This window comes from Seriola aureovittata, chromosome 5 (assembly GCF_021018895.1).
Source record: "Seriola aureovittata isolate HTS-2021-v1 ecotype China chromosome 5, ASM2101889v1, whole genome shotgun sequence".
In the NCBI taxonomy this organism is placed as follows: Eukaryota; Metazoa; Chordata; class Actinopteri; order Carangiformes; family Carangidae; genus Seriola; species Seriola aureovittata.
This window is the reverse complement of record NC_079368.1, coordinates 27,235,290-27,259,121: the sequence shown is the minus strand read 5'-3', so window position 1 is coordinate 27,259,121 and position 23,832 is coordinate 27,235,290. Positions and strand designations below refer to the sequence as shown.

At 40.3% G+C, this 23,832-nt stretch overlaps 3 protein-coding genes across 3 annotated transcripts; 1 reads left to right on the top strand and 2 right to left on the bottom strand.

Annotated features, from left to right (window-relative positions):
- The first annotated feature begins 651 nt into the window (after window positions 1–651).
- On the top strand, window positions 652–15,209 carry smarcad1a (SWI/SNF-related, matrix-associated actin-dependent regulator of chromatin, subfamily a, containing DEAD/H box 1 a). The gene is made up of 23 exons (XM_056376915.1): window positions 652–1,113; window positions 1,927–2,065; window positions 2,157–2,286; window positions 2,486–2,555; window positions 2,950–3,050; window positions 4,226–4,327; window positions 5,151–5,229; window positions 5,366–6,042; window positions 6,682–6,878; window positions 7,993–8,083; window positions 8,514–8,613; window positions 8,973–9,032; window positions 9,655–9,730; window positions 9,883–10,018; window positions 10,188–10,319; window positions 10,572–10,667; window positions 11,081–11,198; window positions 11,313–11,428; window positions 11,817–12,005; window positions 12,115–12,233; window positions 12,584–12,766; window positions 12,909–13,018; window positions 13,925–15,209. Exons 1-23 carry the CDS (start codon window positions 999–1,001, stop codon window positions 13,984–13,986), a joined length of 3,198 nt encoding a protein of 1,065 aa, XP_056232890.1. The 5' UTR covers window positions 652–998; the 3' UTR covers window positions 13,987–15,209.
- Window positions 15,210–15,607: 398 nt separating this feature from the next.
- On the bottom strand, window positions 15,608–18,723 carry prf1.5 (perforin 1.5). The gene is made up of 5 exons (XM_056376916.1): window positions 18,298–18,723; window positions 17,657–17,932; window positions 17,191–17,462; window positions 16,910–17,051; window positions 15,608–16,738 (listed from the first exon to the last, which is right to left on the bottom strand). Exons 2-5 carry the CDS (start codon window positions 17,924–17,926, stop codon window positions 15,851–15,853), a joined length of 1,572 nt encoding a protein of 523 aa, XP_056232891.1. The 5' UTR covers window positions 17,927–17,932; window positions 18,298–18,723; the 3' UTR covers window positions 15,608–15,850.
- Window positions 18,724–19,453: 730 nt separating this feature from the next.
- On the bottom strand, window positions 19,454–22,585 carry mpeg1.1 (macrophage expressed 1, tandem duplicate 1). Its single transcript, XM_056377515.1, has 2 exons — window positions 22,099–22,585; window positions 19,454–21,762 (listed from the first exon to the last, which is right to left on the bottom strand). Exons 1-2 carry the CDS (start codon window positions 22,546–22,548, stop codon window positions 20,080–20,082), a joined length of 2,133 nt encoding a protein of 710 aa, XP_056233490.1. The 5' UTR covers window positions 22,549–22,585; the 3' UTR covers window positions 19,454–20,079.
- Between the last annotated feature and the right edge of the window lie 1,247 nt (window positions 22,586–23,832).

Below are 23,832 nucleotides of genomic sequence, written 5' to 3'. Positions count from 1 at the left end.
TCATATCTGTTTGCACGCCATGGATTCAGAAACAGAAAAAAAGGTAGAAAGTGGCCTTGTTAAAGCCGGCAGTCATTAAGTCAACCATGGCCCAAATATGTGCCTGGTCTAATGTGGGCCGGATCACCATAAAAGACTCTTCATCTGCCCCGGAGCTGGCCCAGTTCAAAAAAAAAGGATCTGTACCGGTGTTTGCCCGTTGTGCCAAAGGACACCGGTCCACGTCCGTTGTGCGGATCTGGTCCAGAGTTTTTTTTTTTGCAGAACTCGGCCGGATTCCAGTCCAAATAATTTTTGCTATCTGAGTTAATTGCTTTTATATACAATCTATGCTTATATCACCATATCACAGGTTTCATAAGTGAAATTGGACCGACTGTCAAGATAGCTCACCTCCTACTCTTATTCACACTAGTGGGATACATCGTTTTCCACGCTGTAACACCACAAGACCATAATACACCCAATGCATTGGGTAATAAAAATCATTTGGAGAGCGCCGTGGAATAAAACACAAACAAGGAGTGTGAGCTATATTAACGATGTAGCTTGTTAAACAGAATTTGAGCAGAACCGGAAGTACGCTGAAGCGTACTACCTTGACCTGCCAGTGAGTTTCCGCCCACCTCTTTCTCTAACCAATGAGCGAAGTCGGCACACCATCCTCCAGGGCCGCTGTAGTTCGCGGGAAACCGGCCGTAATCTGGATACAATAAACATAATTGTACTGGAGATTAAACAACCTCTTTTGATACGACGTCAATGTGTTTAGTACGTTTTAAATAGTCACGGTTACAAACGGCGTTGTGACACAGCTCAAAATCGCCGTCTTTGCAGGACCACTGCCCTGGCTGCTATGCTAACATCCGACGCTCGTTAGCTAGGTTATCACATTGGCTAACAGGAGCACTGCTGCATGCGACTGGACAGAGAAAAAATACTGCTGACAAGAAAGAGACAAAGGACAGCGGTTGTCAGTCACGAAATATAATGTTAAAATGAGCTTGTTCAATCTCGACCGTTTTCGTTTCGAGAAGAAGGCAGCGACGGCAACGGACAAAGACCAGGATAGCGGCTCCAAAAGTCCAGAATCTGAGAAGGAGAACAAGCCAGGTAACTAGCAAGTGTTAAAGCTAGCTTACATTGCTGGTAGCCAGATGTGTGAAGCATGCTATCGTTAGCTGTAGTTAAGTAATAGGAGTATTAACACGCTGTCGTGAAAACCGTCGTCTTATTATATTTACACATTACACATTTGTAGATGTGCCTGTATGTAGCTGGGCAGTTCGTTTTAATACCTCGATGGCAACATGTCAACACCAATGTTGTGAAGCTAATTAAGAAATGAGGCCATTAGAGCTTTGTGACAAGATTACTCCACTCTTAATACTTCAAGACCAGAATAAGATAACAATTTATATCACAACGTTATCATGAGATCATATCTATGTATCACCCAGTTGTAGCTCAAGTAGGTTTGGATGACAAGATACATGATCACTGAGCCCATCACAGTTTCTGGTATGGGTCCCTCCAGGTCCACCGTTTATTATTTCTTCCTTCAGGGGTCTTTGAAGGAGGTTAGAGGGGTTCCAAATAAAATTATGTGGTGGTGTAATTACACTGTTAATATTGTGTCATCTTTTTAGCATTTTATGGAGGTGTCACTCTCCATGTTATCACTATGAATAGAAGAACAGCCCACCCTAAAGCCTCAGTATCAGTAAATCCTGATGGGACTAACTGTACTTTCACAGAGAGGCAGGCAGCACAACACTGACATACATCGTAACACAAAAGTTGCTGTAAAGTAAGCAAACAAACAAGAAAATATACAAGTCCATCCTGGTCATCTTGTCTCTTGTCATCTATTATTGCTATGCAACTGCTAACTTATCATTTTTTTTTAATCATTTTGTTTTTCAGCTCAGATGAATCCAGTCAAAACTCCATCAAAGTCTCATGCACGAGGAGTGGTTTTTGAGGAAGTCATTACTATTGATTTAGAGGAGGACGAAGGCCTCTCTGAACCAAAGACCAAAATAACATCAACTATGAAATCCAAGCAAGTGTCTGTTTAAATGACAACAATTCCACTTTTTTTCACTTTAAGTGGATTCATACTGTTTTACACTCGTCTTGTTTTTCTCCAACAGGAATTCCACAGAGAAATCATCCGAAATTGTGCCATTGGATAATACGGATGATGAGGACAACGAATTGGATGCAAAAATTAACAAACTCCTGGAGATATTTCCTCATTTGACAAGGCCACAGCTAGTAGAGGTGAGTTGAGATAAATCAGAGGCATTGCAGCTTTTCAGCACAGAACACATTAGTTTAACTCTGGATACTGCATTCCAATTTGCATGGTCTGTACTCCAGTGTTTCTTGCCATCAAACATTTCTCGATAGATTTTACTGACTTTACTATAGGCTTATGATTTTGCACTGTTCAAAGCAACTTCCTCTGTTATGTTTTCAGGTCATTGGAAGCACAACCACAATGGATCAAGCCATATCTATCTGCCTTCTGAGGTTTGGTGATGAGGAAAGTAAGTAATCACTTTTTCTATAAGCACATAATGACAGCCCATCCTCATTTCCACATGAACAAGAGTTAAACACTTTCCCGTGAGGGGTTCTACTATGAGGAAGGCGTATTTTGTAGTTGGAGAAAAAACATCAATTACCCACAAAAACACCATAAATATACATTTTAAGGATGAAAAGTTGTTGATTTGTATTCAGTAATGTTGAGCTCATTCTCAGGGCCATAAAGCAAATTCCAAACTTCATGCAAGATGGCATGTCTGAATTTGGTGTTCATTTGGAAAAAAGTAAGAAACATTTCCAAATGTGGGAAAACTGCTGTTTTTACTGCAACATTTGAAAATATTTCTTCAGTCAGGAGTTGTTTTGAGAAAACTGATTATTTTGTCTTTTCAGCCACAAATCAAGGCAAGAAGAGAAAGTTAGATGGATCCAGCAGTTCTCAAGGCAGTGGTGACAGTCAACCCAGCAAGAAGAAGAAACCATCAATAGTAGTAGTAAGCATGATGGACCTGCACAAGCACTGCATAAGGATGATCAGACTGATTGTGTGTTTATGGTGATCATATAAACATTCAGTGTGACTGAAATCTTGTGAGCTGATGGTAGAAGGTTTGGAGGAGGCCTAGATGTATTAGGCAGAACCATTTATTGAAGCTTGAAGTTAACAAGTGTAATGCCACCCAATTCTGAAGAATTCCTTCATGGTCAACCGTAACAATTTTTACGCCACGTCACACTTAGTACATGTTCAAGTGACGTTATTCTTCCTGGAACCACATCACATCCATACATGTGCAAAGAGTAACTGGTACCTAATTCTGACTTTAAGTCACCTTTACCTAAGTAATGTCCTTTTCAGAGAAGATGGGTGTAAATCATGACCCTTAGGGGTATTATGGTTATGATGTGTTATGGCTATTCACATGTCTTCCCTTATCTCAGGGGGGTCTGTGCTGGACCTTTGTGACTATGGTAATTTCCAATGGAGAGTAGGCATCCTAACATTAACAGCTGTATAACAATGAAACACTGCTGACAGTAAGGGACCTGTGTGACCTGTGGAGAAATGTGGCCTAATACTGCATGGAGACCTACAGACTTAATATTAAGGGGAAAAACACCTAAAGAGGGAAAAATTCCATGACAGATTCCCTCTTTTCTATAGTGAGATCAGCACGAGCTAACCTAACTAACCCAGGGTCAGGGCAGAGAAATCGTCACACCTACTTACAACAAATCAATCACAGTATTTATATAATAATGAATAATTAAGTAAATCACAACTAATAAAGTCCAATAATTGAAAATGTTATACATTGAATCACTGAGTCAATTTGAAATCCCCCATGATGCCCCAGTCTGCCACCAGTAAATCCAAACGTCTACATAGAGTACATAATATTAATACTATGCATATGATTAGAAAACACTTAACACATATAACTAAAGACATGCATAACATTCTTTTTATCATTGTACTAAAATATAAGAGGAACCATCATTATTATATCTGCAAAGAATTATTAAGTTAGCAAAGCCAACCTATTATTACATATTATAGCCAAATTAGTAAAGTAAAACAAAACAGAGGGCTAGCAGCATGCACATCTAAGTAGTTTATTTAAGACTTGTTCACCTTCTTTTTTTTTTTTTTTTCTTTCTTGAAAAGCTCTCTGATGATGAAAGTAAAGACGGTAAAGAGCCAAGCTGGGAGAAGCAGGAGGCCATGGTGAGAAAACTGCAGAAAAAGTTTCCTGACCAGGACAAAGAGGTGAAGACACACAGACACACGGTTCCACTCTGTAACACATTTAGCTTTTTTTTTTTTAATGATTTGAGTCCAATCTGATTCTACCCTCCCAAACTGTATATAATCAACATAACATGACAACTGTACTCTCTCGGTCACTGAGCCTATGAGTTTGTGATGTCATATGATACAGTATAATGTGATGTTCCACAAGTCCAGAGTAAGGAAGAGGTATTACTCCCCTTTCAGTTTAACCTTGCAGAGTAGCAATTGCGTCACAGCTAAAAAAACAAAAAACAAACTCAGAGCACTACTAAAGCCGTCTTTCCATTTACTACAGAAAGCAAGTTGTAAGTAGTTTCTACAAAATGCCCCCTGAAAATAGTCTTTACTGTATTCAACAGAACTGCAGAGAGGAGGAAAATAGAAAGTGTTTACAGTGTATCACCTGTAAACACTGCCATCATAACCTTAATTTTGAATGACTAAATTATTCAGTAAATTAATGAATATGTAGGCAGTGTTGAGATGATGTGATTTGCTGCACCCGAAAACATCCAAACTTCATTATCAACCAGTAAACATAGGCACTGAGGATAACACAGGGAACCGCGAATCATTCCGAAATACAGTTGTCATCCTGTCATATTTATAAACCATCTGCTTTATCTTTCATTTGAAGCAAAAACCAATGATGGTCTTAGTTCATCATCTGCTTTACAGCTACTTGCAATGATGAGTTATCCTAGGGTGATTTTCTAAGCTGATTTTGCGAGGCTGTTTTCTGGAAACTGAGTATCCTGTGTTTTAGTTGTGACTTTGGCTGACGTCTGTCTTGTTGTAGGAGCTGCGGCTGGTGCTGCAGGAACACGACTGGAATGTTGAGGACGCCCTGCAGGTTCTGCAGATGTTCTCAGACCCAGGTGTGAGCACAACAGCTGTCATCTGAATCTAGCCATCTTTTCATTTACTTGATGTATATACATACTTTTAACTTTCATGTTGCCAGCTGATTCTGATGCTTATTCAGGCTGTTTTTTTTTTTTTTTCTGTTGTCAGATAATACCAGCTTCAGCTCACCTGAGTCAGAAGAAAAGAAATCCAGGAAATCAAAGAGCAAAGACAAGTCAAGCAGGGACCACAAAGAGTTGAAGCACCCCAAAGATCGTGCAGAGAGTAAAAGTGATCGTAAGGATTCTAAAGACCACAGAACTGTTACTGAAACAAAGGGAGACAGTACAGATGATACAGAAGCTACAAAGGACAGTGAAGACTCTTCAGACTCAGATGACAACAGAGGTTCCAAACAAAGAATTAGCGCATGGCCTAAACGTTCAGATTCAGTGTCATCATCCTCCTCTGTCAAGGAAACAACTACCTCCTCCTCATTGAAGTCACCCTCCTCTTCCTCTGCTGCCCAGATGCTGTCCAGATTTGCCAGTGGGACCAGTATAGCTAAGAAGCAGGCAGCAGAGAGAAAGAGAAAGGCACGTGCCTCAGATGAACATGTCAGCTCTGAGGGGGACAGTGATGATGAAGAGGACACAGTTAGCAGCGAGTTTGAGGACTCTGATGATGAGCTGGACTGTAATAGCGGCATGACAGAAATCAAGAAGGAGATACTCACCTTCTTCCAGGATGCCTCTATAGATGAGCTGTCGCTGATCGCTGGGTGTTCTGTTAAGAAGGCCCAGAAAATTGTGGAACTGAGACCCTATGATAGCTGGAAAAGCCTGGTGAGAGTGTTTCTAAACAAATACATCAAATAGACATCATGCAGGTGATTGCTTTATGTCAGTTTGCACATGGTATTAGTGGTGATAGGTGAACATCAAAGAATAGCAGTACAGCAGTCAGTACAGCATTCACAGAATGAAATCGTCCAACCAAACACCTGTAAAATGACTTTCCCCTGTGTAGAGACAAGACATTCCTTACAATCTATTGAATAGCAGAACTCTTCACCTCCTGATATATCTCATCTCATGCTCTTTTTTGTTTTCCATACATCTATCTGTTATCATTGAGTAAATGTTTAAGAACAAAACAACAATAGGGCAGTTCAATGTTTAATATCTTTGTATAAATCAAACAGAATGATAAGGTAGTGTTGTTAACACATTTTTTAATGTGTGTTTGGTTTTATAAGGTGTTTTTAGAACCATTTAGAGTCACACATAGATATAGATGAAACCTGACAAGGCAGGACTGTCTGCTTCTTAATGCAGTGACACCAGTGAAGTAATTCAGTGATTGATAAATTATTACATGATGTGGCAGTGATCAGGGACTAAATGATTCATCAGAGTACTTCCTAACAGGTTGTGCAGTCGCGATGAGTGGCTGTTAAATTGTAATGGTTCTGTCCTTTTCAGGTCGCAGTCTTTCATAAGGAAAATGGACTCTCAGAGAACCTACTGCTGGGCTGCAAACTAGTCCTCAAAGAGCGGAAGGTTGTCCTGGGGCTCATGTCCAAATGTGAGACCATTTCCTCAAAAATGGTAAAGCAGGTCACTGTAGTGACGGAGAAGGGCACAGGGACCCTGAAGCAGCCCAAAGTACTCAACCACCAGTGAGTAAAATGCACACAGACACACTGAAATTAATCCACAGTCTGCAAATTTGTTAAACTAATAAATTAAAAAAAAAATGGGGTGCAATCATATAACTCAGCCAATTCTCTTTAAATAAGCATATAGGTGTCTGTAGATTTTGGACATTTTCATGTAATTTTTAAAGGCACAACTTGCTCAATAGCATTTTTGGGTTAAGTAGTATTCATTGGTGTCAGCTTGCTACCATACCCAAACACATGTATAGTAAAAACATGAGTATACAGAAACATTGTATGAAACGAGAGAGCCCACCTTTCCATGAAATGTACTGTATGTACATAGTCTCAAGTTCTGCTCCGAGACTGAATCATAATGATTAATGAAGTGTAACAAGTGATCAAATGGATTGTAAAGAGATGTGCCCACAGTTGGAGGATGCATTGTTTTTGAATGCCAGACAGTTTTCTCAGTTTCAAAAGTGTTATTTAGCTAATTAGCTAATTATCAGTATACATGCTGAAACATACTGGGAGTTCTCAAGGTGATTTATGCCCACACAGAAAACTCACTGCTTTCGCTGGTGTTACAAGAGTAACGGTTTTGTACATTTGTTTCCATTAATGATGTATTAGAACTTATTGGAGACTTCCACTATGTGTGTTGCGGCTTTCTAGTACCTTAGAAAGTCGCTTGTGAGGCAGAATAGGTCCTGTGTATTTGTGTGACACGCTGCTGCTGTTCCAGGGAAGCACACTGAGTCCAGAGAAGTTTCGAAGGTTTTAATGTAACAATTGGATAATACAGCGGCTTTACACGCGCCCATTTGTTGTTAAATGTGTACACTTGGCGTGGTGTATCAAAGCAAACAAAAGGAACATAAGCGATCATAAAAAACGGTCAACAAAAACTACGGCTACCCAGACTCGCCTCACTCTCCCAGTGCAGGTGAAGCAGGTCATAATACAACCCACCGGCTGTCAACGACGGTGCTCACGTGACTCCAAACACTGCACGTCCCCATGGCAACTAGACAAAACCAATCAAACACAAAACAAACGATCAGAACCAATATACGGCTCCTACAATGTGTTTTTATAAAAATTAAAGATCCTGTTATTGATTGTCTTTCAGGTTCCAACTGAAACCCTATCAGCTGATTGGTCTAAAGTGGCTGCTGCTTCTGCATGAGCACAAGTTGAGTGGTATCCTCGCTGATGAAATGGTAAGGCAACCAGCTCAGGACCTGTAGGAAGAGGCAAGCCCAAACACAAATCAAAGAGCCTATCTGTAAACATGAGTGTTACTGTGTCAGACTCAAAGGGTTCTTTGTGTGGATATATTGCTATCCTGCAGGTGAATAAACAAAGTAGAGAGGAAGAAAGAAACAGAGTAATAGCAGAAGCGAGTTACGTTTGTTGTTTTAGCCCCAAGACGGTGAGAGAAGTGAGAACCTTGATTTTTATAGTTGCTGTGGTGCTGTCTGTCAGGATTTTGCTGTTTACACTTGTGGTTTGTGATCTGAAACACAGATGTTCAAATATCTTTTTTTGTACCTCCACCTGGCTCTTTCTTTAATTCTTTGTATTTGGTATCTGACTGACTATATCTCTCCTCTCCTCCTCTTTCACTCGCTTCTTCACTCCTTCTCTCAGGGTTTGGGGAAAACTATCCAGGCCATAGCGTTTCTGGCCCAGCTCTACCAGAATGGAATAGAGGGTCCTCATCTCATCACTGTGCCATCCTCTACACTGGGTAATAGTCTCCACAAATTCACACACTTTGCTACTTTGCTTCATATCAAGTGTTAATGGTTGCTCCACTTCTGCAAATATTAATACAACAAAGCTGCTTTTCTTGTATGAAAGGTGCTATATAATTAAAGCTTATTATTATTATTATTATTGTAAGTTTATTATTGTAGTTTCCATAACAGAAAAAGAGCAATGCACTCCTCACCTCACATGTTGCTCTGGTGTATTTAAGATAACTATGATAATTTATGTAACTGCCCATTAATAATGCAGTGTTTAAGTCTGTGTTTTTTGAACTTCTTGGAGCTCTTTTTTTTTTTTTTTTGCTTTTGTGGTGATTCCATTCTCTCTGTCTTGTAGATAACTGGGTCAGAGAGCTGAAGCTGTGGTGTCCAAGTCTCAAAGTTTTAGTCTATTATGGTAAGACTTCTCATTCATCATTTCACATTAAAATCTCATGTTGTGTTCCTTTATATGAATTAACCCTGCAACTGACCTTGGAACATGAAGTATGCACAATGAGGGTTTCCCATACATAGACTTTACTTGGGTGGGCCGAACAGGTATATTTATGGTCCGCCCACGTGTGGTGTTACGTTAGTAGACGCAAACATGGTGGATATTGAACAAGTCAGTTCTCAATTCCAGTCGGTGGCAGTGACGCTGTTGGCACAGGTAATGAGACAGCTGAGGGAAAGGCAGAAGCAGCAGGTCCCAGTGTGGTTAGAGCAATATGTCACTGCATCTTAAATAGAAAATTAAATTAACACAATGCTGCATGTTAATTTACAGTACATTCCTGGTATGCTGCCTGCTGTGTGTCCATGTGCTAATTTAATTGCCCATTTGTTTATTGCTTGAGCCCTCTGTCACATTGTGATCTCTTTCAAATGAATGAGGAAGTAGTACTTTTGGATACCCTGCTATTGTATGTACATGACCTTAATCATTCTTATTTTGTTCAGTGCATTTGGAGGGCAGACATGATATTTTCTCACATTTTGAGACAAAAGCAGAGTGTGTGCTCGTATGATCTATACAGGATCTGTGGAGGACCGTCGCTACCTCAGACACGATATCCTCACTGAAAATGTTGACTTCAACGTCATAGTCACCACGTGAGTAAACACACAGACATCATGGTTTATAGATCATTACAGCAAGTGCTACTGGAAGACCAAATTGGTGTCATCTATAAGGGCCGTCGAGAGCCTGAAGCAGCTTTTCATGCACAGTTAATCATTTAGGTTGTGTTTGCTTTGTTTCATAGGTACAACTTGGCCATAGGGAATGATTATGATCGCAGCCTTTTCCGCAAGCTGCGTCTGATGTATGCTGTGTTTGACGAAGGTCACATGTTGAAGAACATGAACGCCCTGCGCTACCGCCACCTTATGGCTATTAATGTTAGTAACCTGTCATTATGTAATACATTCTCTACCACAACCATCCCACCATGTCTGTGCTGTCTTCATATCTGTCATAGAATTCTTTACCTTTCTATCTTCTACATCCAGATGTATTGCTCATAACGGTTTGGGATGTCTGTTTGGCTCTCTCACTCTCTCCCTGAAGGCTCAGCATCGCTTGCTGCTAACAGGAACTCCTTTACAGAACAACCTCTTAGAGCTGATGTCTCTCCTGAACTTCATCATGCCTTCTATGTTCTCCAACTCCACAACACAGCTCTCCAAAATGTTTTCTATGGTAAGTGTGTGGGTGCATGTGAGACGGGAAGCTCAGTTTGTTTGGACAGACTGTAGCTAACTGTGATTTGCTCACCTCACAAAGTCAGCTACTAACATGTCAAATTTGAATTTGAAATGCTAAAAAATTATTTGTTTCAAGTGGGAAAACAACAACAAAAATGACTTGTTTTGACTTGGAAGTTATTATTTTTTATTTTCTTTTTCTTTTGGCCAATCTGATCAAAATGTTTGATCCTCTGTTATGTGTCAGAAATCTCATGAGGAACAGAGCCGTTTTGAAAGGGACCGTATTTCTCAGGCTAAACTCATCATGAAGCCGTTTATCCTCAGAAGAGTCAAGAGTGAGGTGAGTTGATCTGGCAAAATAGCAAATTTGTAATTTGTAAATATTATGTGTTTCAATAATGTTCTAAATGGAAAGCTGGCATTAAAATCTCCCTCTTTTGTGAAACATTTCGCATATACAGTTTTTGCTCAGCCTAAATGTTTTCATTCTGAGGTTATTTATTTGGTTTTTGCATCAGGCTGTGTTAAAACTGATATTAATTGAATCTAATGATTTGGTTCTAATTATAAGTTATAATTCGGCGACAAAATATACATTTCGGAGCATTTTTTCTTATTTCGACCAAAGCACACATGCAGAAACAATAGATTTCCTTGGGCAGCACCACTGGTTTAATAGTGACAATAACAAGATCATCATCGGTTAAAACCCTGTTAAGTATTGTGAATAATTAACAGTCTTTCCTATTCCAGGTCCTCAAGCAGCTGCCAGCAAAGGAAGAGATGGTAAAGTTCTGCACAATGAGTGAGAAACAGCAGGTTCTCTACCAGGCCGTCTTTGAAAAACTCAGGTCTTCCACCAACGGCGAGAGTAAGCCTCATTTAAATGGCTGCACTAACTGCTCCTTATTGTCACTGCATTATTTTTGTACAAATAATGAAATGAATTTGTGGTAAATAATTTGTCATTGCCTTTTCTCTGCAGAGCGCGAGTTGTGTAATGTGATGATGCAGCTGAGGAAGATGGCAAACCATCCACTGCTTCATAGACAGTACTACACCACAGAGAAGCTCAAAGCCATGAGCAAACTCATGCTCAAGGTCAGTCCTACTCCCTGACTGTCCCTTGTTTGTTGTCATTTTTGCTCTGTGTAACTAACGCATAGTCACCCTAACGGCATTAGTGCCAACTTTAGTCCAACACAAAAAGTCTGAAGCTTTTTGTTAACATTATACTGTATTCTGCAGAAGCTCTGAGAGACAAATGATTTTTCTGTTGTCTCTGTAATTTTTTTCTCCTGGTTCTCAGGGCTTTGGCAGTTTAAATGAAATTCACAGCCTCTTGTGGCTGAAATTAGTATTACAAAAACAATGCTTCTCCACGACCCCCCCCCCCCCCCCCTTTTATTTATTTATTTTTATTTACTCTTTTACTTTTTTGGGTTTCTATTCTCCCTCATGTTAAATGTTTCTATCTTTCCATCCTTAGGAGCCAACTCACTTTGATGCAGATGCTGTACTGATCCAGGAGGACATGGAAGTGATGTCTGACTTTGAGCTACATCGTCTGTGCCAGCAGTACTCCTCCATCAGCTCATACCAGCTCGAAAACAATCTCCTGCTTGACTCTGGGAAATTCCACTACCTCACAGAACTGCTGGAATCTCTTAGAAACAAGGTATATACAGATGTGCAGAATCATGTCTGTGGTTCATGCAGGAGTAGCGCACACTGCATGGGCAAAGGAGTAAAAGATAATTTAGCATAACTTTTCTTTAATCCCACAGGGCGACAGAGTGGTATTATTCAGTCAGTTCACTATGATGCTGGACATTGTGGAAGTGCTGATGAAACATCTCAAGTATCGTTACGTGAGACTGGATGGATCTACGCCCATAGCCGACAGGTCAGAGTTGTGTCAGATTCAGTATATTGAAGTCGGATCGACTGTAGCCAATAATTCATATTTATTAATTCCAAATCTTGTAAAAAGGTATTTAGTCACCCGTATGTCAAACAGCATAAATTATCCTTATTACACATCATCCTTTGTAATGGGACTATTGCACATGCATACATTACATACATAAAATTATATTAGTTGTTATATAGTTATGTATTAGTTAACCCTAGAGTTTAGCATGTTACTTTGGGGTGAAAATTTCTATGTCACATTGAGAAAAAATGTTCAACTTTGTCAGCATACTGTAAATTATGTCACATGTAATGTCTAAAATGAATTTCTTTGTCCTGCAGGATTGTGTTGATTGATGAGTTCAACACGGACCCCGACATATTTGTGTTCTTGTTGTCGACACGAGCTGGTGGGCTGGGCATCAACCTCACCTCAGCTAATGTTGTCATTCTACATGACATTGACTGCAATCCCTACAATGACAAACAGGCAGAGGACAGGTGTCACCGTGTAGGCCAGACCAAGTAAGATGAAATCTGTTACTAATACTCTTAAGTTTTACCTGATGAGGTCTTGTGATTGCATTTCCTTCTTATTTATCAATTACATAGTTTTATGTGTTGATTCACCGTAGAGACTAATGTACTTAACATTGCTGTGTGTCAGGACTGTAAGGGTGATTAAGCTGATTAGTAAGGACAGCATCGAGGACTGTATACTGCAGTTGGGCCAGAAGAAGCTGAAGCTGGAGCAGGACATGACTACAGCTGAACAGGGTGAGGAGATGTATACACACACATATTTTCTCAAATGCATGCACACCCTGCCCAATAATCATAGTATATTAAGTTCAAAGGTTGGTTACCATCCAAGTAATTAAGTTACAGGATCATTGCATTGCTATAACAAAAAATATTGAATGCTCTATGCAAACTATAAAATTGAAGATAATAATATTGAAAATAAAAGAGTGTGCAATGCATATTTATGTCAACATTTGTGTGTTCTTTAATAGAGCACAGTGAATACGCACATAGTTCTTTGAAACAAATGGGGAGTAGTTACTTCTCCAGTAGCAGCTGTGTGTACATCATGAACACATGAATGATAAATATGTGATAAGTGAGGAATACGCACTTCCAACCTCGCTCTGCTACTTCCAGCTCTGTTAATGAGGGTTTACCACCTCTTCAGGCCTATTTTAAGGATTTCCTACATTTTAAATCCTGCAGAGAGCAAAAATGAAACATTTCAATATTTGTTGGTGAAAGTCTCATAAATCTTTTTCTAAAAATGAAAAGCTATAAAAAATATAAAAGAAGCATAGTTGATAAGTACATCCACATATAAAATGTGATGAGGTTTATTTCACACACCAGTGTGAACAAAGTATTTCTCGGTTAACTACACAAAGCTTTTGATAATTAAACATGTAGAGCATTGTTACATACAGAAGATTCAAATGTTTTAGTTACTATACAACTGTTCAGAGGTTCTCCAAGATTACTATCACGTTTCCACATACAGGCAGTAGGTCCAACGCTTGAGGGATTGTTGTGGCATGTATTTTAGCCATATCTTGAGGCATGCAGAGTTAAAATTAGTTTACTTGCATTTACCCTAATCTTCTTAATTACAATTACATTACAAATGAAAAACATAAAGTATTGTTTGTTCTTTAGGTGGTGAGGGAACCATACCTGAAGATATGGCATCTTTGCTCAAAGCTTCACTGGGAATGTGATACACAGACTCAAGAAACTTGACTGTACAAATACATTTTCGATGGCATTCCTGTGATCCTGGGCAGACTTCAGTGTTCTGACTGAACAAACCACTTTTGCGTCTACACCGTAAAACTACTGAGAACCATATGCTGCCACGAAAGAACGTTGTGATATTGAGATCTGATTGACTGTGTAGCTAGCTGTGCCTAAAACACTATTTTTACATGCACACAGTCATTGCTCTTACTTTGTCTACGAGGCCAGTATATAAAGGCTAAACAAATACGTTGCCCTTTAAATATTATGCACTCCACACGTTACGCAAAGAGATTCCGAGCTATAGAAACTTGAAAGAATGCGGTGTTAAGAAGTTCAGTCCAAACCGTTATTAATGCAGCATGTGTTGGAGTACACCATCAAACTTGTGATTCTCTGAATATTATGACTGAAAGTATCAAAGTTTAGGTTCACATAACCTGTGTGATGTGAATGACGCCTTGTATTATTTACATTTAGATGTGTGTACGGTATGCTGGTAAGGACAGTGAGAATGCTGATAAAATATTCAAAATTGTTGTATGGGTATTGTGATTACATACTGAAATAGGTGGTGCACGGAGAATAGTAGATTTTCTTTTGCCATTCTTCCTACCAGACAGTGTCACATCTGGCCTGTCGTACTTGCCAGTTTTTCTAAAAAAAAAAAAAAAAAAAATATTTGTTTACATCCAAATATTTTTTACTGCTACGATCCTCAGCGCCATTTGAACAGCAGCAAGCAAAGCAACTATACTGAAAATGTTACCATTCACATTGATTTCCATAGCTGCCATTCCTGATCAGTTGCAGTTACATCAAAAATTCAGCCAAGTATCTCGAAAATGATATTCTATGTCACTGGTAGTGTAACGTTTTGATTTTCATCCTGATGTCATATGTAAAAGGCTAACACTGTTACCATCAGTGACATTTTTTAGCAGAGATAAATTCAAAATATAACATAGAATGTCTTACATAAATATGGTGCTTGAATTGGTTTTTTTGCTGTTTTTCTTTTTTAAATATCTTGAGTCAGGTGACAGAAGACGATGGTTTGAGGAAGCAGCTGCTGCATTCATGTACTTTATAAGTGGCTAATGTGTTGTCAGTGTACAAGTGTTAACTGTAAAAGCTTTTACTAGGTAATTTGTATGTTTTTTAGGTTCCCGTTTGAACTAAATAATAAATATTGGAATAAATATTTGTGTGGTCATGCCTACAAGGGTTCAGCAGGAGGATCCACCAATAGGTTCATGTATTAATAATGATGATAGACTTAAACCTTTCTAACGCCAGGTATGGCAACACGGTCTGTTTTATACATTTCAAATGGGTTTTGACTGAAATGGGATGATATTTGTAAAAAAAAAAAAAAGAAAAAAAAAAAAAAGGCTAATATCAAAAGTAAATGATTTATAGATAAACTAAACATGCAAATCTGGCAATCTTGAATAGCTAAATGGTTACTGTGTATGGCATACAATACAGCTAGCACATTGAGGAAATTAGTGTGTGTTTGGCCTTGAGGTTATCAATGCATGTTCAATATATGTCATTGCATCAGACTCAAGGTTACTTACAAAGGTAACTGGCAGTGTCCTCAATCAAAATCTTTTTATTTTCGTATGTACAGTGGATGCACAAGGACAATAATTTGGTTCTTTAATATAGAGATATTACAAGACATTTACATAGAAGATGACTAACAACTGCTATTTTTCTATTCTAATGATGGTGCGTTAAAATGAAAGAGAAATGAGTTTACTAGTAGTTAAAAATTGTGACACTTAACTTATCAAGAAAATACTAAAAATGTATATTAAAACATTGTGATCTAATAATCTACTCAGCATTGGGTGAGTATCTTCCACACTTGAAGCCTGTCAAGTGAGCATCACATTTTATGGTGTAGGTGAAGTAGAGAACTCCTTTGCTGAGCTGACAGCTTAGAGAGTGAGTTCCTCGCTCGGGAAACACAACACATATCCCAGCTCTGTCATTATAGAGAACATCCCTGTCCCAGACTTCAAACCTCAACTCCTGACCCAGTTCAACTGAACCAAAGTTGTAAGTGGCATTCCACACTGGGTCATTGTTGTCCATTACCGTCTCAGTCTCCTCGTACATGCCGTTGTAGAAGATTTTCACGTAGGCGTCTGTTTTTGTGAAGGTGTCAGCCCTCAGACCTGCCGCTCTGTGAATCTCCAGTCTGAGAGTTCCTCTGCCAGCTCTTAAAGGACAGCAGTTATGGTCCAGGTTTGGAGTTGGGGAACAGTTCTTTAAACCAGCCCGATCTGCCTGCAGCTGGTTCTCTTTAATATACTCGGTGACAATGCTTCTCAGATTAGCACTGATCTGTGAGTCCTCCACCAAATGATGCAGAGGGAAGATGGCGTAAGAAACCACATCGGGGTTGTTGTGGAGGCTGTTCATCCAGCTGTGGTACGCTTCAGATGGGTCCTGCTGGTAGAGGATGTCGGGGAAGTACCTCTCCCCTCCAATAACCTCAATCCTATGGGTCATGAAGCCTTGGTAGAAGCCCATGCTCATATTGCCCTTCAGGACGTGGTCACACTTGTTGGAGAAGGATACGTTAGCAGGGAGGAAACCCAGAGCCATCCGGAGTTCCACATTCAGGCAGTTTTTGATCTCAGACTCAGAGAAACCCTTCAGTGTGGCCAGGCAGGTCCTAAAGGCAGTGACTCGCTTCACCTTACCACCAAGCTGGACCTAGGAAACGCAAATAAATGATTAAATGAAGGTTGAAAGCTCCCCATTAACTCCATGTCATGAGCTTCAGCATTGTTCTCCACTTGTTAAAACATTCCTATAACAAAAAGACATTCTGTATCATAAAAAGTATGAAAAGAAGATCCTGTGTATCCAACACATTTCTCTGACCTGGTGTATGTAGTGTGTTCCATAGGTGTCTATCAGCCGTCTATACAGGGCTCTGCTCTGGCTTGTGTTCAAGCTCTGTGGGAGTCTCTTCAGATGCTTTGTGAACTCTGCACTCAGCTGGGGATGATCAGCCAGCCTGTAGCTGAAAAAACAAAAGGCATGTGGTGTTCAACCAGGACACTGTGAGAATGTAATCTCAATTTATCTGTAACCTCTGACCTTAAGACATTGTAACTATGCTAAAAATGTGTTTCTTTTGTGTACCATTAGTTCCCTTTTACCTGTAGTAGGTGCAACTGATTTCATGGATGGCAAAAGTGGCTTTGTCCACGCTGTGCTGCGAACGAGCAAACTTTGCCATGTCTGAGCGGCTTCCTCCCAGCACTGCCCTGCCAATATTATCGAGGCTCAAACCCAGATCCCAGTTGTTATTAACCAGGGAGTTGGAGCTGCGCAGCAGGGAGTCCACAGAGTGGTGGAGGGCACTAGAAAGCTGCTTATTGCAGCGGCTGAAGGGACGCCAGTCGAGCACCGCTGCTGGGAGCCTCTGAACCTGAGAAGGATAAAAATGACAGGATGTACATGGGGATGCAGGTGCAGGAAGAAAATAGTTAAAGGAAGTGGAAAAAACAGAGCAGAAGGCGCTCTGTTGTGGATGGAAATAAGGGAAGGGAGTTTAGACTGAGTGAAGATGCCGTGAAAAAGAGTAAGAGGAGAAGGCTGAGCAGCAAGTTTTCCAGCTTTCACCTGTCCATTTTGGAAGCGGTTTGGACACAGTGTGCAGGTGTGGTTGTCAGCCAGATGAGCTTTGACATTGATGACATATGCCCCTGTTCGACGCATCCGCACCACATCAAAACCCTCTCCTGCCAGGTTGTGGCCAGGGATAAAAGGAGCTTTCTCACACTCTGACCCAGATCCAGTCTGACAGCCCTGGACAGCGCAGACCTCCAACATAACTGGCAAAGCCAGTACAATCAGAATGAAGTTGCTCCGTCGATAGCCTCCTGCTTTCATGGTTACCTAAATGTAACAGAGCACACTGAGGTTGAAAAAGTAGTCGCTAAAGTCTGGATTTTAATGATTGCTTTGTATAAGCACATTTTGCTATTCACCACTCCCTATAACATTTAGGGAGTGTCTCATATGAATCCCAGTTAAAGTATTTTTCAAACATGCTTTTCAAAAACATTTCCACAGGTTTACCATTGAACAGACATATAATAGGAGATGAATTATGTCTGTTACACAGTAAATGCAGATGAGCCTCTAATCCTCTCTGCTTTAAACTGGAGTAATCCTGCCACAGATGTTGTCAACATTTAAAACGTGCACAGCAGAGACATGCACTAAAAACAGCACATTATCAGAGGACATGGCACCCTTACCTTGGACTGTTTGTTTTATTGTCCTTCAGTTTGTGTCTTTGTCCTCCTTTTGGAGTTGTCAGGCTTTAGCTTTCTTCCCCTGCTAAAATGCCTCTCTTGCTTTTAACGCTTCCTCCTCACCAAAGCCCATCGATGGCACAGCTCACTGTGAATGATGAACTGCAAACTGGCTAAAGTCTTGATCCTGCTGGTATTGAGATCACGACTGAGAGAGCTTTGGCTTCACTGGCAGCCTATGCTGAATGCCTACTGGGCGCACTCTTTTGTCTGTCCTCCGCCTCATAAAACAGACCAAGGAGGGAGTTGCCCTGCTTCAGGGCTATGTATCTGTCTCTCTATCCCTCTTCCTCTCGCTCTCTTTCTCTCTCCCCTAAGGCCGTACCAATTTCCTCAGCATGAGTGGGTTTGTTTTCATGTTCAAGATCCAGCTTTATGAATCCCTCACAGCTGCGTGTTTGTGTGTGCACGTGCATGTGTGGGGGAGGGAGATATTTGTATAGTCACGAGAGAGAAGATGCACATTGCCCTGAGCACTCTTTACGGGAAATAGATATGTGTATGTACGTGCACGTGAGTGTACAGTACATGTGCGTATCTCTGCTGGTGTTAACTGTGTGTGTTTTTGTCTATATAGTGTCTGAGCCGGCCTGTCTGTGTACTGATAACCTTACCAAAACCATGAGGTCAGCTTCGCCATTGTCTATTTATGGATGTGGGTGGAATGTAAGTGGTTTTTGTCAGTGAGGTCAGGGAAGATAAAAGTGTTCTCTCTGTGCAAGAACTTCCATTCAGCATGAGAGGGAGAAATTATTTGTTTTTCAACCCAGATTTGCTGTTAAATTTAGAGAACCAGTATGTGCTTTGGTGCCACGTTTACAGATTTATGCATGAATCTAGTGTGAGTTCACTTCAACTGGCGCCGCTGTGTGTTTGTATTAACATTAACACTATACTTAGCATATTTACACATTTAGAAATCTTATCCACATATCAAATCTTATACAGACCTTTTGACAGGCCAATTACATTGTGCAAGTGACCACTTACCAAGGTATTTTTTTTTTGTTGAGAATTTCAGACATTTCTGAAGTTTTACACGACCAGAGACATACCAGGCATAGGTACAATATAAAAATGAAGACACAGATCCGTGAAATTGTTTTAAATGCCTTTAATTAATACTTAAGCGCACTGCAGAACAGTTTAATTGACATACATTTAAGAAATACTGCACAAAAATAAATCTGACATCTAATGCTTCTCTTATTTAAAAAATATCTGTAAAAATATTAATTGTTAATTTGATTTTTGAATGATACATTCAAACAAAGTCATAAAAAGTATTCAAATTCTGTAATGGGGGATGAACATATTTGTATACTACTGCACTGGCATTGTGCATCTTGGCCTCGTGGGGGCAGTATTGGTTCACGATGGCCTTTGGAAATCACTTCTGCTCTGTTTTCAGTTTGCCATAGGTAATCTGAAAGGCAGATCTGAAAGGCAGTAATGTTTCCAATGATATTGTCTGAAGTTAGTAAATGCAAAAAGGCAAAGTTAACCAATGCTAAATAACAGCTTAAAGTGTATATCATGCTATCACACACAATCTATTAGAACTATTACATTTACTATCTTTTTACTTAAATGTGAAAATCTTCCACTCCCGTAAGATATGTAAAAGAGATATCTGAGGTGACAATCAACAGGAAATCTGAAAATAAAATCTGTCACATTAGATTAACCTGCTTCTGGGCGCCAAGCCTCGAATGTGTGTTTTTCTCAAGCCTCATCTTGCAGTGTCTCCGTCTCTCCTTCATCTTGCCCAACCTCTCCACGTATTTCCTCATAGCCTCTAGTCATCGTAAACCCAGGCAGTCTTCTCCGTCTCTTCACCAGGAGTACTGTCCCGATGACGACCAGCACCATCATACCCATCACCCCAAAGGCTATGCCTGCCTTTTCTCCACCAGACATCTGGCTCAATTCTGGGTTAAGCTTGCGTGCAATTTCTTTGATTTCCTCTGGTTTTGCAAGTTTCCACGCCTTGGTCTGCCCCACTCTAACCCAGCTCATTTCTCCTTCAGTCATCACCATTACAGTGTTGGTGACTTGCATGGTGACAAGTGGAGGTTTCGTGAAAGGAGGCAGATGGACTGGCAGCAGCTGCCCACCTGTGAACAGTCCTGACTGCACACAGTAAAGAATTTCACAGCCATCGCTCACCGTAGCAAGGTGCTGACTGAACTTTGGAGGGCAGCGACGTTGGCCTCCTGCCAGCGGGTTGCTTGACTGACAGCTGAAAAGGCCTCCGAATGGTACTGCGTATCTGGTGCCGGATTCATAGTCGTTACTCACACAGATCATTTGGCCATCCGACAGAAACTTGACTGAAATGAAGCTTTGTGGGCAGCTTTTGGCTCTGGTGAGGGGGTTCAGGAGAGAGGGGCTGTATATGCCTCCAAACAGATACCCTGTGTTGTCCGGGGCCTTTCCGTTTACAGAGCACCAGTAGGTGTTGATGCGGGCGGAGCGAACATGGTACATATCCTGACAATCTGATTTATGACAAGTCTTCAACCACAAAAATCCACAGGCATAGCTTTGCTCATAACAATGGTGCACGTTGTAACCCTGTTGTCTCACTTCTGATCTCAGTAACGTTGGGGAGTAAGGTGAACGACAGGAGAACTCTCCTGTATCAGGGTTTTTCTGGGCCAGGGCATCACAAAGTGGACCTGCATCTGGGCTCAGTTGCACACACATTTGGTAGACACCACCAAAACTGAGGTTTGTAGCAGGGCCCTCACAGGAACTATCATCAACGTTGGCCTGGAAGTTAAAGTTCTTGGAGCCGATATCGACACAGCCAGGGCGGGTGTTGACCTTGTAGTAACGCTCTATGGCTTGATTCACTCTAAGAGCCACTTTGTCAACTGTAGGCTGTGGCAGATCAGAAATGGTGTTTGTGTTTATGAAGTAGGGAAGAGGAAATCCTGAGCGATCAATAGCAACCAGGTTGTTTTTGGTACTTTCCTGCCACTTCTGCAGAGTGATGCCAGGATAGAAAGGTGTGCCGCCACCATGGCTTTGAATGAGAGAGTACTGAATGTTGGACTGATATGTTTGAAGTGATGAGCTTTGTTGGGTAGTTTGACTGCTTATGTCGAACTTGAGTTTGTCAAAAAAGTTGAGGCCAGCCTGAGATGTGACAGAAGAACCTTGTGACGCACTGTCTGACACATATGTAGACCGGAGGTAGTCTTCCTGAACCAAAGACGCCCCAGCATCGACGCTAGTGATAACATGAGTTCCATAGTCCAAAACCATCCTTTCTGAGAGGTAGTCTGCGTTCCTCGTCTGGTTGTTTTCGATGGCATCAGCTATCTCTTTGGCTTTTTGAGCAAAGCGTGTGTCCAGAGTGAAGTCTGGATAAGCCTTAACTGTGTAGATGAAGTTTCGGACCTTTGAAAGAAAATAGTACAACACAATTGATGTTATGTTGTTTTTTTAAAAAAAAACAAAAAAACATTTTATTTGCTTTGTCACATCTGTCCAGTGACTGCAGATGGGAAATAGCCTTCTGACTGACGCAGGTACATTTATAGGTGTTTTTAATCCACACCACCTCTGTTAAATAGACCAGAACTGAACATAGAACTGATTTATAAGCAATCCAAAGTAGAGAAGGCTTAAACAAAAAAGATAGAGATGATTTTAGTTCTTGATCAACAAACTGCTTTTTATGTTTACTGCTTTTTTTATTTTATACATGTAAACCAAAGCAAAGTTAAATCGTACCTGCACTCTGGCTGTAGTTGAAGAGTCTTTGACCTGATGGGTTTTCATCCTCTTGTTCTCAATAGAAAATTTGCCATTCAGCACAGAGAAGAAAGATATGTCTGCATTTATGCTGTGCGCTATAGAGCTTTTCTGCTCCAGCCAGGAGTCGATTATCTCTGAGTTGGTCTCCACACCCGTCTCTTTGTGGGGAATGACAAAGACCTCGTCTGGGATCAGGTAGACCCCGTCCTCAGTGGTCTGGCACTGGAAGTAGCTGAGGTTCATAACTCGGCCCATATCCATGTTCCGGAGGTTGTCCCAGCCTCCACCTGGCAGCACCTCCAGTGCTGTGATGGAGACGTTGGTGGAGGTACGACATTGCCTGAGCCCATTGGTTGGGCGGCTGATTGGGACAGGAGAGCAGACATGAAGGAGAGAGAGAGCCAGGAGAGTCACTGCTGACTTCATGCTGACTGTGTCCAAAATGAGTGCTAAGACAGTTCAATACTGTATATCATCTAAGCCAAGTTCCTCCTTTTATTTTGCAGTTTATCATATGACTAGCAGGAAGATCTTGTTTAACAACTTGTGGGGGTGGATACAGTCTTGCTTTCATTTGCAAGTCTGCATTTTTTTATGTTCCAAATATTCTGTAGGCTACTTAGTAACAGAAAAAACAATTCTATGATCCAAGAGTTTAACCTGAATACTCTTCCTTAGTTATGTCTAAGATTATTTTCTATCACAGAAAAATAAACGGTATAATATAACCTTTGCAATATCATAAAACCTACAGCAGGAGATGTTTTGTTAAGCCATATACTGTGATTTATATCCTGTCATTGCAGTCATTAATGCTATCTTATTCAAATAAATGAAAGATGTGATTTTCTCAGTCAGTAAATGCCATGTAATGTGATGAATGATTAATCTGTTGCTACATATTAACCCAAAATAAACAATGAGACAAAAATGGAAAAATTCTTTACAGTTGAAATAGGCTTGGGTTATAAAAGCACAGTGCTGAAATGAACTGTGTAAAATGAAAGGAGTAATATGCACAAATCATGAGGACTTTCCTAAACGTACGACACTGGAAGAGTTTGGTTATTTTAGGTGTAATCAATCTCTTTATTTATTCCACAAAAGACAGGGTAGGTTAGAAAAAAAGAAAAGGAACACTAGATCTCAAATTTAATCTAAACCCAATAAACCAGGGTTTAAAGGAACCAGGTACACTGCAGAGGGTTAGAGATGTTTTGTTTCACAGTTTTATTTTTTACTCTTATGGTCAACTTAAAATTATCAGCAGACTTCCTCTTATCAAAAGGAACAGAAAGCAGATTTGTTAACAAGATCTATTGAAAGGAAGTTGCTGTGTTTGCACGATCTGTGTCTCGTGAGTGCATGTCAATGGGAATGCCTTGAGAGTCACATACCCAGCAGTCAGACTTAAGCTTAAATGTCTGGCAAAAATCCAGTGTTTAAAAATGTGAAACAATGTATGTAGCAGTAACCTGCTGCATTGCAGTGAATGAAATAGATTTCTGACAATATGAGAAACAATGTGAATGTATGTCTTATACCACCTATAGGGAATTTACCATTTTTTTTCACATTGTTTATTTTAGGTTAATATGTAGCAGCAGATTACTCATTACATCATAAATGATCTCATATTATCTCTATGTGCTTCCCATCAGCACACAAACAGGAACACTAACACGCTCACAGGTGATAGGACACACAGTA

Excerpts from the sequence above, each read along its gene's own strand:
- prf1.5 (XM_056376916.1), bottom strand. The coding sequence starts at position 17,926 with ATGAAAGCAGGAGGCTATCGACGGAGCAACTTCATTCTGATTGTACTG. Across the intron at positions 17,052-17,190 it reads ATCAGTTGCACCTACTACAG|CTACAGGCTGGCTGATCATC; the intron begins GTAAAAGGGAAC and ends TTGTTTTTTCAG. Across the intron at positions 16,739-16,909 it reads GAACACACTACATACACCAG|GTCCAGCTTGGTGGTAAGGT; the intron begins GTCAGAGAAATG and ends TGCGTTTCCTAG.
- smarcad1a (XM_056376915.1), top strand. The coding sequence starts at position 999 with ATGAGCTTGTTCAATCTCGACCGTTTTCGTTTCGAGAAGAAGGCAGCG. Across the intron at positions 8,084-8,513 it reads GTATCCTCGCTGATGAAATG|GGTTTGGGGAAAACTATCCA; the intron begins GTAAGGCAACCA and ends TCCTTCTCTCAG. Across the intron at positions 12,767-12,908 it reads CACCGTGTAGGCCAGACCAA|GACTGTAAGGGTGATTAAGC; the intron begins GTAAGATGAAAT and ends GCTGTGTGTCAG.
- mpeg1.1 (XM_056377515.1), bottom strand. The coding sequence starts at position 22,548 with ATGAAGTCAGCAGTGACTCTCCTGGCTCTCTCTCTCCTTCATGTCTGC. Across the intron at positions 21,763-22,098 it reads CAACTACAGCCAGAGTGCAG|GTCCGAAACTTCATCTACAC; the intron begins GTACGATTTAAC and ends TTTCTTTCAAAG.